This window comes from Primulina tabacum, chromosome 13, assembly GCF_025594145.1.
Source record: "Primulina tabacum isolate GXHZ01 chromosome 13, ASM2559414v2, whole genome shotgun sequence".
Lineage (NCBI taxonomy): Eukaryota > Viridiplantae > Streptophyta > Magnoliopsida > Lamiales > Gesneriaceae > Primulina > Primulina tabacum.
In genome coordinates, this window is record NC_134562.1 from 32,555,915 (window position 1) to 32,569,175 (window position 13,261).

At 34.3% G+C, this 13,261-nt stretch overlaps 1 protein-coding gene across 5 annotated transcripts; it reads left to right on the plus strand.

The window, feature by feature from the left end:
• The first annotated feature begins 2,286 nt into the window (after window positions 1–2,286).
• LOC142522178 (multiple RNA-binding domain-containing protein 1-like) lies at window positions 2,287–12,402 on the plus strand. Of its 5 annotated transcripts, none has more exons than XM_075625338.1 (15): window positions 2,287–2,304; window positions 3,925–3,982; window positions 4,066–4,173; window positions 4,283–4,397; window positions 6,008–6,747; window positions 6,903–7,034; window positions 7,320–7,409; window positions 7,523–7,640; window positions 8,063–8,386; window positions 8,898–8,962; window positions 9,346–9,508; window positions 10,243–10,449; window positions 10,557–10,730; window positions 11,843–11,974; window positions 12,051–12,402. In XM_075625338.1, coding segments are annotated over exons 2-15 (2,529 nt in total). In that variant the 5' UTR covers window positions 2,287–2,304; window positions 3,925–3,980; the 3' UTR covers window positions 12,210–12,402. The 5 variants fall into 5 exon arrangements, with proteins under 5 accessions (XP_075481453.1, XP_075481451.1, XP_075481452.1 ...); XM_075625336.1 differs by lacking the exon at window positions 2,287–2,304 and adding an exon at window positions 2,624–2,786; XM_075625337.1 differs by lacking the exon at window positions 2,287–2,304 and adding an exon at window positions 2,808–3,775.
• The last annotated feature ends 859 nt before the right edge of the window (window positions 12,403–13,261 follow it).

Sequence of the window (13,261 nt, forward strand, 5' to 3'; positions counted from 1 at the left end):
GGATAAATTATGGCCACTCATTCAAGGTTTGTTCGACCCTATTCACATGGATAGTACCCCAAACATGTGTCGACTTTTCAATGGTTTGGGGCACTACTTATATGGGTATGGTCGAACAAACCTCCATTCAACCATGATTTATGGGTGAGTGAGCACAATTCATAACTCATCGCACGTGTCATGTGATGAGTGCTCATGATTCATAATCACTCCACATACGTGTCATGTGATGAGTGGATAAAAACACTACTCACATAAATAGCATATATCAAGTCCGATAGCTTGTGCGAGGACAAGTAAAGGTTTCATTCGTTTTTCTTCTTCGAATCATTTAAACGTGAATTCTACCTCGAAACAGTGGCGTAGTAAAAAACCCTTCGTGCCACATGCCCAAACATGACTGAAAATCAAATACATACAAATAACTTATATCATCAGGATATGTCCTGGTATATAGATACATATATACACTGGGATAGCCTACTCAGCTTCATCTCAGGCGCGACTACCTCTAGAATTACTCTCTTTGGTATCATAATAATCTGGAGTATTTGCCAGTGTTCACACACAAAGACGAAAACAGCCCCTTTTGGAGGTGAGAAAAAAGCTCTGCATGGAACAACCATAATAAATATAATATGTATCTATATAATGACATATGATATGCAATGCATGCATGTCGTGAGGCATGAGGTCAAATGCTTCATCCATTGAGTATTTATCATAATCAATTGAATCGCTATCAAATCATCCAAGCTCGAGCAAATACACTGACATCAGTCAAGCATAAGAGAATATCTTTATGATAGCATCGGAAAATCTCAAATATCAACCAATCAATCATAGAGGCCACAAATGACTATCTTTTTATGGGCCACATAATTTCAAACCTAGTATCGTGATCACAGCCCTATAATCAATCTCAAAATCCAATGATATCAAGTATCAAATGATCATAGTTCGACAATGTTTTGAGGTAGATTTAGATGATATACTTTGAATTCCTTGTTTTTCTTTGCAATTGGAGTGAAATCACTAGTACAATTTCTGGTTTTTACTTCGCCACTGGTTACTTCAACGATTATTAATTATGAAGTATTATATACCTATCAACTTCGGTAATAACACTGACGAAGTAAAACATTATTTTTTACTTCACAATTTAAAAAACACGGGCTTCACTTCTAATTTTTTGTAACATTTTTTACTTCGATATAGTAGTTTTGATGTAGTAAAAAGTTAAAAAAAAGTGAAATTTATATTTAGTGAAGTAAAACATTGAACCACAATTGTAATTTATTTCCCTTAAATTATCTCTTAATTTAATAATGAAGTAATCAAATACAAAATAATACGTTTTTATATTAATTACTTCACTACAATAAAAAAATGAAGTCTTTTAAATCTACTACTAAATTAAATGATGAAGTAATAAAATACAAAATAACTCGTCATATTAAAATTGTGTCGAAGATAAAGAAAGAATTTACTTTACTGCAACTCAATAATTGTGAAGTTGTTCTCTACTAATTACTTCACTACAATACTAAAATTGAAGTCTTTTAAATATACTACTTTCGTCATTAAATGTAAATTGTGAATTAACTCGTCATATTAATTATTTCACTACAATACAAAATAACAAAGTCTTTTAAATCCACTACTAAATTAAAAGATGAAAAAATAAAATACAAAATAACTCGCCATATTAAAATTGTATCGAAGTTAAAGAAAGATTTTACTTCACCACAACTGAATAATTGTGAAGTTGTTCTTTATTAATTATTTCACTATAATACATAAAAATAAAATTTTTTAAATCTACTATTTCGTCATTAAAAGGTAAATTGTAAAGTAATAAAAGATTTTTGTGATAGTTTTTAACAAATCGATTCAAATATTTGCGATAATTTTCACAAAAGTTTGATAATTTAAAATCGTGTACTATTAGCGACGTTTCTTTTGAACTGGCGCTAATTAGCGACGGTTAAAATTACCGTCGCTATTCCGAATCGGCGACGGTTTTTTACCGTCGCTAATTAATAGCGACGGTTATTAAAACAACCGTCACTATTAGCGACAAATAGAATATACCGTCGCAAAAAAATCTGTAACCGTCGCTACTAGCGACAGCTTTTAAAAACCGTTGCTAATATTTAAAACCGTCGCTAGCGGCGGTTTATCTAACACCGCTCCTAATAGCGACGATGTTTTATACAACCGTCGCAAATTTCTATAAAATTCTCATCACTTTACTTCTTCAGTCCATATTTCTCCTCTGCGCGATTTTAGTGTCGCTGTACGGTAAATTTTTTAGCTCTATTTTTAATTTATGGTCATGTATTTTAATTTTTTCGTTTATATCTCCTCTGGGTGTATGTAACTCAAGTGAGCCAAAGCACGATCGACCGGTCAAAGCCGCTGTCATCCCGGATTTATAAATATATGAACCATATATTATAAATTTCGAGTATATTAATCCCATGATTTTTCTCATAGCTTATTCTTTGGGCTTGTCGGGCTGTGTTATGATTTGGGCCATCCGTTTGGAGGTCGGTCGGCTTATTTGGACATCAGGTTGGGGCGGATTGACATATCATTTACTTATTAATTTTTTTTTATAAAAAGTTTCTATTAAATTCTCTCTCCCCTCCAACCCTACACCGTAGTAGACGCCATCTCCCCACAGCTCCAGCCTTCCACCAGGGCATTCACCACTATCCGCGTCCATAACTTCAGAGGTTCTGCGTTCTCCAGTCACCATCGTCCGACGTGCAGTCTTCTGTGTTGGTCTTTCTTTTCATTATTCTTCTTATTCTGGAATTCAATGTTTCCGGGATTATTTTATGCACTTAATGTTCTGAAATTTGACATGTGTTATTTTTTATCTTATGTTAAATATTATGGAATTTGACATCGGGTTCTTGGTGTTCTCCCCCGCTGATACACATTTAATTTGTGGCGGTTATCCTTCACTCATTGTGGGACTTTGTTTAATGGTCCGAGTTGTTGGTTTTTGTGTTTAATGATTGGAAAGTTCATGATTGTGATTTCTGTGTTTTCTCGAGGAAGAGTGTGATTTGTGCAGTTGGGATTCTTGTAGTTTTAATTAAGACCAACTTGGGATTTGATGTTTCTACTCTTGTTTTTCTGTTTCAATGCATGAAATAATTCTTTAGGATGATTTTACCTTTTTATTTATTTATTTAATACTAATGTCTAATAATAATTAATAGTTGACATGATTATTGTCACAATAAAAAAACAGTGTGTTTTTGTCAATGTAAATAGTATTATGGTGATAGATAATAAGCGAGACTTTTATCATTAATAATAATGGAGGTGGCTTGCTTTGTGATGCTTGGACTGTCAATTTGGTTACCCAGGAAAAAGGTTTAGCACATAACTGTTATGTAGTAAGAACAAGCCACCCCGATCAAATAACATTATTATGGAGAATTTTCGCTCTCACCAGTAAGTGCACTGCGCGTCAATCACACAGTTACTATCTTTTATATTTCAATGCACTAGTTTGTTTCATTTAGTGGATGTGTAAAACACCAGTATGTTGAATCAGTTTGTTTTCTTTAACATGTTATTGTATTTTTAAGTTAATTGATGTTCATTCTTAGTTCTCATTGCATCTCCCTGTTTTTGCGCATATAAATTAAATTTTCTCATCCAAAGAAATAATGCATCTTTTTTTGGGTACATGTTACTGGTTTTTTCTTTGCTGAGCCTTGAGACAGAAGAGTAGAAATAGAAACCAGCAAAGGTATTTTGTCCATGAGCAATTGCTTATGTACTGTATAGATCTGTGGTAAATGAAAATTAAGCGTAGGGACTACCTTTATATACTGGAACTTCTGGGTTTCTTATTTATGTTTAGACTTTGATTTGGGTTATTGGTCTATTCTTTCTCAGGTACTGCTACACATTATTGGCTTTGGTATTTATACAGACCTTAAAACCGACAAAATATGTAAGTTTCATATTCTTAGTTTCCGTCGCTTCATTCCCCACAGCATTCATGGTGCTATATTTGTAATCAATCTTGTATTGAAGGTCAAGAATATGTGCAAAAAATTTGCCAAAGTATGTAACCGAAGACCGTCTTAGAGAGTTTTTCTCCCGGAAAGGTGAAGTTACTGATGCCAAGATCATGCGTACTCGGTAATCACTTCTTCCTTGAATTTCGTTCAAAAGGTGGCTTTTGCCATTGATTTTGACATTTGATATGTCATAATTTACAAATGAATTAAAGTTTGTTGCATTAGTGCAGGGATGGTAAGAGTAGGCAGTTTGGTTTCATTGGGTTTAGGACAGAAAATGAAGCCGAGGAAGCCATAAAGTACTTCAATAAGTCTTTCTTGGATACTTGCCGGATTACATGTGAGGTTTGTTACTCTTTTTTCATCTTCACGTCTTTTGCTATATTTTTAGATGTCAACCATCGGATTCCAAAGATTTTTATTAGACGAAATGGAATTTAGATATAGATGAGAGGTAGTGAGGAATAGACATACTTCGAAAAAGTTCGATAATCGAGAGATTAGAGGAAATCGAGTTATGTTGAGTGCTTTTTAAATTGGTGAAAAGCAATTTGGTGCATGAACTTTTGATAAAAGGACAAATTGGTACATGAACTTTTGTTAGTGGCTTAATTGATACATGTTGATCGGATTCCGGCCAATTTCTAAGGAAATTTAATCAAAATGTCTATTTTGACCTTTATCACAGAAAAATGACATTCATATTTTATTTAAATCTATCCATATATGTACATTATATATTAAATTATATATGAAAATTTAATTGAATCTAACGAAAATTTTTAGTAAGAAAATTATATTTGACATGAAATTAATTTGAAATTTGAATGAGATTCATCAAACCACGACTTGATATCTAACAAAACAAAAACGTAAAGCTAGATAAAATTTCAATTTTATTTTGTTAGATAACATATCAGGGTTCAATTATTGTCTTGCACATATGAAAATACGATTTTATATAAAAAAAACAAAACTGTTAAGATTAGATAAAATATCAATTTTAACAAATATTATCGATTAGTGTCTTGCACATGCGAAAATATTTTTAGAATTTCAATTTAATTTTCATGTCGAATATAATTTTCTTACTAAAATTTTTCATTAGATTCTATAAAATTCATACTTAACTAAAACATTCATTTTTTTACTACAATTACTTAAATATTGTTATATACTTTATATATTATAATTATAATTTAATAGATTATATAAAGGTATGCCCGTTTTTAACATTTTGATTAAAATTCACTGGAAATTGGCGGAAATCCGATCAACATGTATCAATCAAGCCATTAACAGAAGTTCGCATACCAATTGATATTTTATCAAAAGTTCATTTACCAAATTGCTTTTTATTCCATTTTAAATTTAAATAGTGATAGTGCTGAGGTCACACGCACTAATACAAACAACTTAAAAAAGGTGACTCAAAACTCACCACACATTCTTAAGCCTTACTGTCAACACCTTGTGACATTTACCATGTTAAACATCATGCTCAATGAAGTTTCTAGCTGATCAAGACATCAACTGTTAATATCAATCAACCCTTTAAAAAATGCACCATGCCCAAATGGTGATTCTAACAAATAATTTCATAATCAACGGCTGGGTGACCTAAAAATTCAAGTGTCGAACTATAAATCTCTGCCTTTACTTGCCTCGCTTTTCTCTACAGTTCCGTTGTTATTTTGTGGTTGTTTCAGTTAGGTTAATTATAGCGATATCAAGCTGATAAAATTCAGGAAAATTACTTGTCCAAAGTCCAAAGTAGTGATTGGTTTTGTCGGACTCTTGAAGGATGTGGGATGATTTAATTGCATTTTTATGTGACATATAAGTAATATTCAACTGCATGGAATGTCACAGCTTGTACTGGTTGCTGAAAGATTAAGTTTAAGATTCGATACTTTTGAAAAGGACAAGAGTTACCTTTGCGTTTCAATGACCAGGTTGCTTGGAAGATTGGAGATCCTGATATCCCACGACCTTGGAGTCGGCACTCAAAGAAGCAAAAGGAGAATACAACTGAAGCGGATAACGGAGTCATTGGTTTCAAAGGTTCTAAACCTGCAGTGTTAAAAGAGGATAGTCAGAATAATGAGAAAGGAGATGAAAATGGTGACCCTCAATTTCAGGAGTTCCTCGAGGTCATGCAGCCACGTAGTAAATCCAAATTGTGGGCTAATGATGCACTTGCAGCCTCGTCACTGGTTCAAGATGAAGTAGCATCAAACAGTATAGTTGAGATGGCAGAAGAATGTGAAAGAAAATTAGGTGTAGTGGGTTATGATCCGGAGGAAATGAAGGGAGAAGGTCGTAATACATCAGTAGAGAAACAAGATGTAGACAAACCAAAAGTTTTGGCTGATGATAAGGTTGTATCTGACATGGATTACTTTAGGAGCAGAATTAAAAAGGATTGGTCGGACTCAGAAAGTAGCGACGACGAAGTTGGTGATGATCATAGTGATAATGATGTTTGTGACGGTGATGCGCAGACCAAGAGAAATAATGATCCCTCTGAGAATATACTTGAACAAGATTTTTCTGACAGGGAAGCTGGGAGAGGTTCTTTTGGGGAACATAAAATAATTGAGTTAGCAAGCCCCTTATCTTTTCCAACCAATGAGAATGAGGAAGTCCTGGGATCTAGCCGTTTATTCATCCGCAATCTTCCATACACTGCCACGTATGTGTCCTCACGTCCTTGTTTAAGTGATATGCTAGCATAGTGCGGGCTGCTATGTTTTGTTTCTTGTACAGTCCTGATCTTACAAGGGTTGTCTCTTGTCGCCCTTCTTTTATGTGGCTTGACTTTCTCTGACACTTTCTGATGTCATACAGTGAAGAAGAGCTAGAAGATCACTTTACCAAATATGGAAGTATTTCCGAGGTCCATATTGTTTTTGATAAAGATTCTAAAAGGTCCAAAGGATTTGCTTACATTCTCTTTGCTCTTCCAGAATCTGCAGCTAGGTATGACATCCTCAGCTAAATAGCTACTACATTGGAGGTTAGAATAGCTTTGATGTGTTTAATTGTGACATTCTGATGAGGTAGATGCACTAGATTTGGAAGCTTAAGTTTAAAAAATATCACCAATAAACTTGCACTATTTTAAAATAGTCGAGTTCAACTTTCTCTCAAGTATCAGAAAATTTTAATATTTTGTCTGACCACAATCATGACAATCTGTACTGACTGTACAAGTGTGAACACACTTTACCTCCCACAGAAATATGATATGATTTGTGTTTTCAGGGCGATGGTAGAGATGGACAATGCAATTTTTCAGGGAAGATTATTGCACATCATACCTGCTAAACCAAAAAATATTAATGGCAAACAAGAGTATGCCTTCATTAATGCATTTTCAAGTCAATGAATTGAATTATTTTTTCAGTGCTGGTCGAGCAGTACTGTTGTAGAGTGTATTGTTTGCTGAATATCTTATGCTGGGCCAGCGATTTTGACAAGCACCCTTCAAAAACATTGAAGCAACAAAGAGAAGAGGAAAGGAAAGCATCAGAAGCCCGTGGAAACACGCAAGCATGGAATAGTTTATACATGCGCCCTGATACTGTAAGTTAGAAAAATCAATATGAGGACTGGCATAAACAGTCAGTGCCCCAATACAGTTATAGCAATAATTCACCATTGGGTTTGGTTGTGCCTTTCCAGAACGCGAAAAAAACTTTTGTTAGGATTTTAACTAAGTTGGTGGAGGTGTTAGAGATGCTTCCTTCTTCCAAAACCTATTCTCAAAATAACTGAGAGAGGCAGGAGATTTCCTCGTGCTGAAACTACTTGATGTTTCATTTTTGAACTAAGTTGTATAAGTTAGTAGCAGTGTGGCACTAGATTTTCTTTTCTTTCTGTTGCCTATATGACAGCGTTATAATACGACACTCAACTTTCAAGCTCTGCTTGTAATGCTGCCTATATGACAGCATTATCTCATCCTCTGCTTTCCAGTATTTTATTATGATTCTTACATGTTCTAGGTTGTTGAAAATATCGCACGAAAATATGGGGTTAGTAAAAGTGAACTTCTAGATAGAGAATCCGATGATCTTGCTGTGCAAATTGCGTTGGGGGAGACACAAGTAATTGCTGAGACAAAGAAAGCTCTCTCAAGTGCTGGGGTTAATATTGCCTCATTAGAGGAGTTTGCCTCTGGGAGGAGTGACGGCCTGAAGAGAAGCAACCATGCTATTTTGGTAAAGAATTTGCCTTACAGTTCATCTGAAAATGAGCTAGTCAACATGTTTGGGAAATTTGGCAGCTTGGACAAAGTCATTTTGCCTCCTACAAAAACCTTAGCTTTGGTATGGTTTTTTTTTCTTCTTGTTTGTACTTTCTAAAGCTCAGATGGTATTTTATTTTGAACTAATGATTCTCTGTTTTTCATCAATCAAGCTTTTATGTTGGTAATTATGTAGGAAGGGATCCCTTTAGTTTACATACGTACTTCGAAAAACTCTGTTTTCGGATATCATCTCTATCAGTTCTTACTAGGTCAGTTTGGATAATAACCAAGTATGGTCGAGAAAGGTAGGATATGATTTTGAGTGACTGATTGGAAGTTTGGAGTGTTAATCCATTTATTTTTGCATTCATACCCGACAACTTAATTTGCCTTGTTTGCTTAAATTACATGCCTAGATCCTGGATTTGATCGAAGTACTCTTTGATACTAAGAGAGTTCTTGCACAACACTTTTTCAGTAGCATGATGCAGACTTTGTGCAGCAAATTTCTATTATACTACGTATTTAAAATGTGATTTGTTATTATATATATTAGCTAATCAAATTCCTCTTTCTTACCGATACTCCAGGTTCTCTTCCTAGAACCTGCTGAAGCACGTGCAGCTTTCAGAGGTTTAACATACAAACGGTACAAGTAAGTTGATTAGTAATTCATTTATCGGCATCCTTTCTCTCTGACAGCAAGTGGAGTGCTTATGTTGATTGAGGGATTAAGTCGTTGAGTCATGAGTGCACATAAGTAAGATGCATATTATAAGAGGTACAATGTGGTGACTCTATTGACTATTATTGTATGAATAGTGTCTGCAACTCTCTTGAGCAACGCAAGGAAAATAAAAATCGTTGGATGAATATGCACCTTTCTAGCTTTGTTGTACTCAAGATAATTATATGCCTACAACACAATTAATATAAACATAAAAGGTGCTGATTTTTTGTTCCTATTGGAATTTATTGTTAGAGGGAGTTTGTTGGTTGTGATTTGTGAAGTTAATGGATTATTTGTTGTTACCATAGGGATGTTCCACTGTATCTAGAATGGGCTCCTTACAATATTCTTAGTCAAACTCCAACAGTTGATGACAAAGTTACTGTCCATCAACCTGATGTCAAGAGAGCTTTGCTCGAGCAACAAGTTGTCGAACTAACAGAGGCAGATGTTGATAATGATAGAATTGAGGTTGTTTCTGAACTATGCATGTCTTGTTTTATATAGTTAAACTTGCCCAGTGAAGTAACAAAGTATTTATCTTTCCTTAGAAAGCATCCAATAACATCGAAGTATCACAGATGCAAATATGAAAAAGTAAAAATTGCTTGCCTCACCATTATAGGTCAATCCAATTCGATAGTTTTGTGATTTACTATGTAGGGAGGTGTGGAATGATAAGTGAAAATGCTCTTACATTAGATGCGCACATTCTGTATGTAGGAAGAGAGATCAAATAATTAAGCTTCGGAAAGCTGCAGTGGATATCTAAAGTAGAGAACTTAACATAATTAGAGGGTCAATGCTAGAACAAATAAATCATTGATCATAAAGATATATTCTTGCCAATTGGCATATAGCACAACTTTATTGTAAGAGGGCCAATCAAATCGGTGAACCTGGCCAAGGAAGGAAATTGTACAAAAACTTGTGAATTCGGCATAATTAGGGGCCAATATAGAGTGCAAATATAAATCATTGAACATGAGATATCCTCTCAAGAATTTTAAATTTGCATGAATGTGGGGCATTATGGCTATGCATATCTTGGATCTGTTGATGAAGGATTATGTCATAGTGAATGGTACCAGGTCACCAATTCGAAGATATTTGTGCAATCGCAATTTCATACAAACTGGTTGGCCTTTAATTATTAAAAATGTTTTGTGTCAGGTTTTGAAATTTTCTTTTGTTTTTTGCTCCAGTCGCGCACTATATATGTTAAGAATCTCAACTTCAAAACTTCAGAAGTGGATGTTAAAAAGCATTTCACCGAGCACATGAAGGGAGGAAAATTACTTAGTGTCAGGGTTAAGAAGCATGTAAAGAATGGGAAGAACATTTCAATGGGTTTTGGTTTCATGGAGTTTGATAGCGTTGAAACAGCTGCAAATGTCCGTGGGGATCTACAGGTATTTTTTCTTGCGATAGAATTTCAGCTTACTTCATCGGTACCATACAATGGCACATGTGCTTTTACCTCTGCATGTTTCCTTAACTTTTCGATGTGTCGCTACAGGGTACTGTTCTGGATGGTCATGCCCTCATATTGCAACTTTGTCATGCTAAAAACGATGACTTATTACCTAAAAAGGTTGCGAATGACCGCAGTTCGACAAAGTTGATCATCAGGAACGTAGCTTTTGAGGCAACAGAAAAGGAACTTAGACAATTATTTAGTCCATTTGGTCAGGTAAAACTATTTTATCTTTTTGGTGTAATTAAATGGCTTATTTTTTATTTCTTTTATTATTTGAATCTCTCTACTGTGGCACATGATAACATCTAGAGATTTTTCAAGTTTTAGTTATAGATTCCTTTTTCATAAGTGTTTTATGTACTGCTGCTTCCTACCATGTGTTTATTTTCCTTGAAGATGAAGAAAAACCGCGGAGCGTGTTTGTGGCTAGGTTGCATGGCCTGTTACTATATTGTTGTTCCCTATCCTCCAATAATCAGACAATTCATGAACAGTCAAATACTAATTGATGACTTAATATTATAATGTGAGTAATGGTTGAACTTGAGGGGTAATGCGTGCGGTGATCTCCTTTCATATGAAGCCTGTTTTATGTGTTGGTGCTGATGTTTTCTTTTTAACTGTCACCTATAAGGAGTCCATGCAATCAACTCCAACTTTTGTTACCCAACCACCAGACAAGTACTCCTTAGATTATTATTATTGGGCACATTCGACGACCAGGAAGAGATCTTATTTTTTTCTTAAAACTCTCATATAGAATATCAAAAGTTTTTTCCCTGCAGTGAAAGGACATGAGAGGTGGTTAACTTTCTTTTCTCTTTCCCAAGCGACGAGTGGCTGGGGACCATTGCCATTAATCTTCATCACGGTTGAATTTCTTGTGTGGCTCAGCTTTCTTAGTTATACTCGATCCAGTGGGATCTTTCTTGCCCATTTACCAAAATAAACTGATACATTTTTAGCCATTTGACGAGTCCAATTTTGTTTAGTCTCAGAATTTAGCTAGAAAGAATACTCCATGTGTTGGAAGTTTGATTTAATGCTTGAGATCGATCTATTATGCAAATAGGCTCGCTTGAAGATTGCTGGATAAGATAAAATTTCGGGTCCCATGCTGGATCTAGAAGCATGAGGAGTTCAAACAATTTTCGGTTTCAGATTTATATAGGTGTATCATGCGTGGACCACTTTTCCGTTTTTTGTATTTAAAATCTTTTATTAATATAATTTCGCTTCCTATCAATATATATATATATGTGTGTGTGTGTGTGCTCATAGAATTCAGTGGTACCCTCGTCATTTCGTGGCTTTCAATACTGCAGATAAAGAGTTTAAGGCTGCCAAGGAGGTTAGGTAACCATAGAGGTTTTGCTTTTGTTGAGTATGTAACGAAGCAAGAAGCTCGAAATGCACTTGAAGCTCTTTCGAACACGCATTTCTATGGACGTCATTTGGTAAGTAGGCGTGTCATTAATGTTTTAAGGCAAATGTCCAGAGTGCTTGATCCCTTGTTGTTTGCTTGGCTTGTAGGTTCTGGAGAGAGCCAAAGAAGGCGAGAGCTTAGAGGAATTACGGGCAAGGACTGCTGCTCAATTCACGGACTCTGCTAAGTTGTCGAATAAGAGGAAACACGAGACTATAATAGATGAAGGAAACGTTAGGTTTGAAATAGTTGGGGACTTGAACTAGGGTGGTTGCATATGACCTGGAGTGAGTAATATTATTTTGTTTGTAATTTTTTTTGTTGGGGTTTTATATGTTGCAGAGTTTTAATTGGTACATACATATTTAGCATTTGTTGTACGACATTCGGAGTCATGGAACTTCGCGTCTGAACAACAGTGAACTAATCCAGAAGTCTAAATATACCTCATCTTCTTCATATTCACTGGTCTGTGATGCTGTTAAATGGAGAGGGTTTTATGTTTTTTGTCTGATTTTTCTAAATATGTTAATTTTAAATATGGTTTCTTTTGTTTTGTATTTTTTTTAAATAGAGTGTCGATGCAGTTAGATTTATTTTATATGATTTTAGTACCTTATCTTGTCTATTAGGCGCGATTGGGACACTTGATTTCAAATGACGACTCGCAATGGCTTATGTTTATATCAAAGGAGTATGTTTTTTGTGAAACTGGTCTCATGAATTTTTATCTGTTAGACTTGTCAATTTTATCGATATTTACAATAAAAAGTAATACTTCTAGAATAAAAAATAATATTTTTTTATGGATGACCTAAATAAGATATCTGTTTCACAAAATATGGCCCGTGAGATTGTCTCACACAAGTTTTATCAAAGATGTGCATTTAAAAAAAAGTTACTACATTTATAAACAACTTTAGTCGTTTATATAGACAGAAATTGCGAAAGGATTAAATTGGTTATGAGTTTTTTCGTTCAATAGTATGAAATCATCAAACTCAATGAAAATGTGAAGATGCTTGAATGTGTCTTTCAATCCAATAATAAATTTGGACTCGTGATTTTTAATATTTTTTATTTGTTAAAATATTATAAATATATCTAATGCTAAAGCAAGATTCTATCACAACGATCAAGTTTTATAAGTTTAAACGGGTTTAATATGAGATTAAGCGTGAATTTTTTTTAGTTTTTATTAAATAATAAATTAAATAAAACATAAAGGTCTGAATTTTAATAATAGATGCATGAATTCTCAAGTTAATCAAAACCATAAGTTTTAAAATCATAAATTATGGAGTAAAATTTTTTCTGA

Coding starts and splice junctions, on each gene's coding strand:
- LOC142522178 (XM_075625338.1), top strand. Junction 7,035..7,319: donor CTTCCAGAATCTGCAGCTAG/GTATGACATCCT, acceptor TTGTGTTTTCAG/GGCGATGGTAGAGATGGACA. Junction 8,387..8,897: donor CTACAAAAACCTTAGCTTTG/GTATGGTTTTTT, acceptor CCGATACTCCAG/GTTCTCTTCCTAGAACCTGC.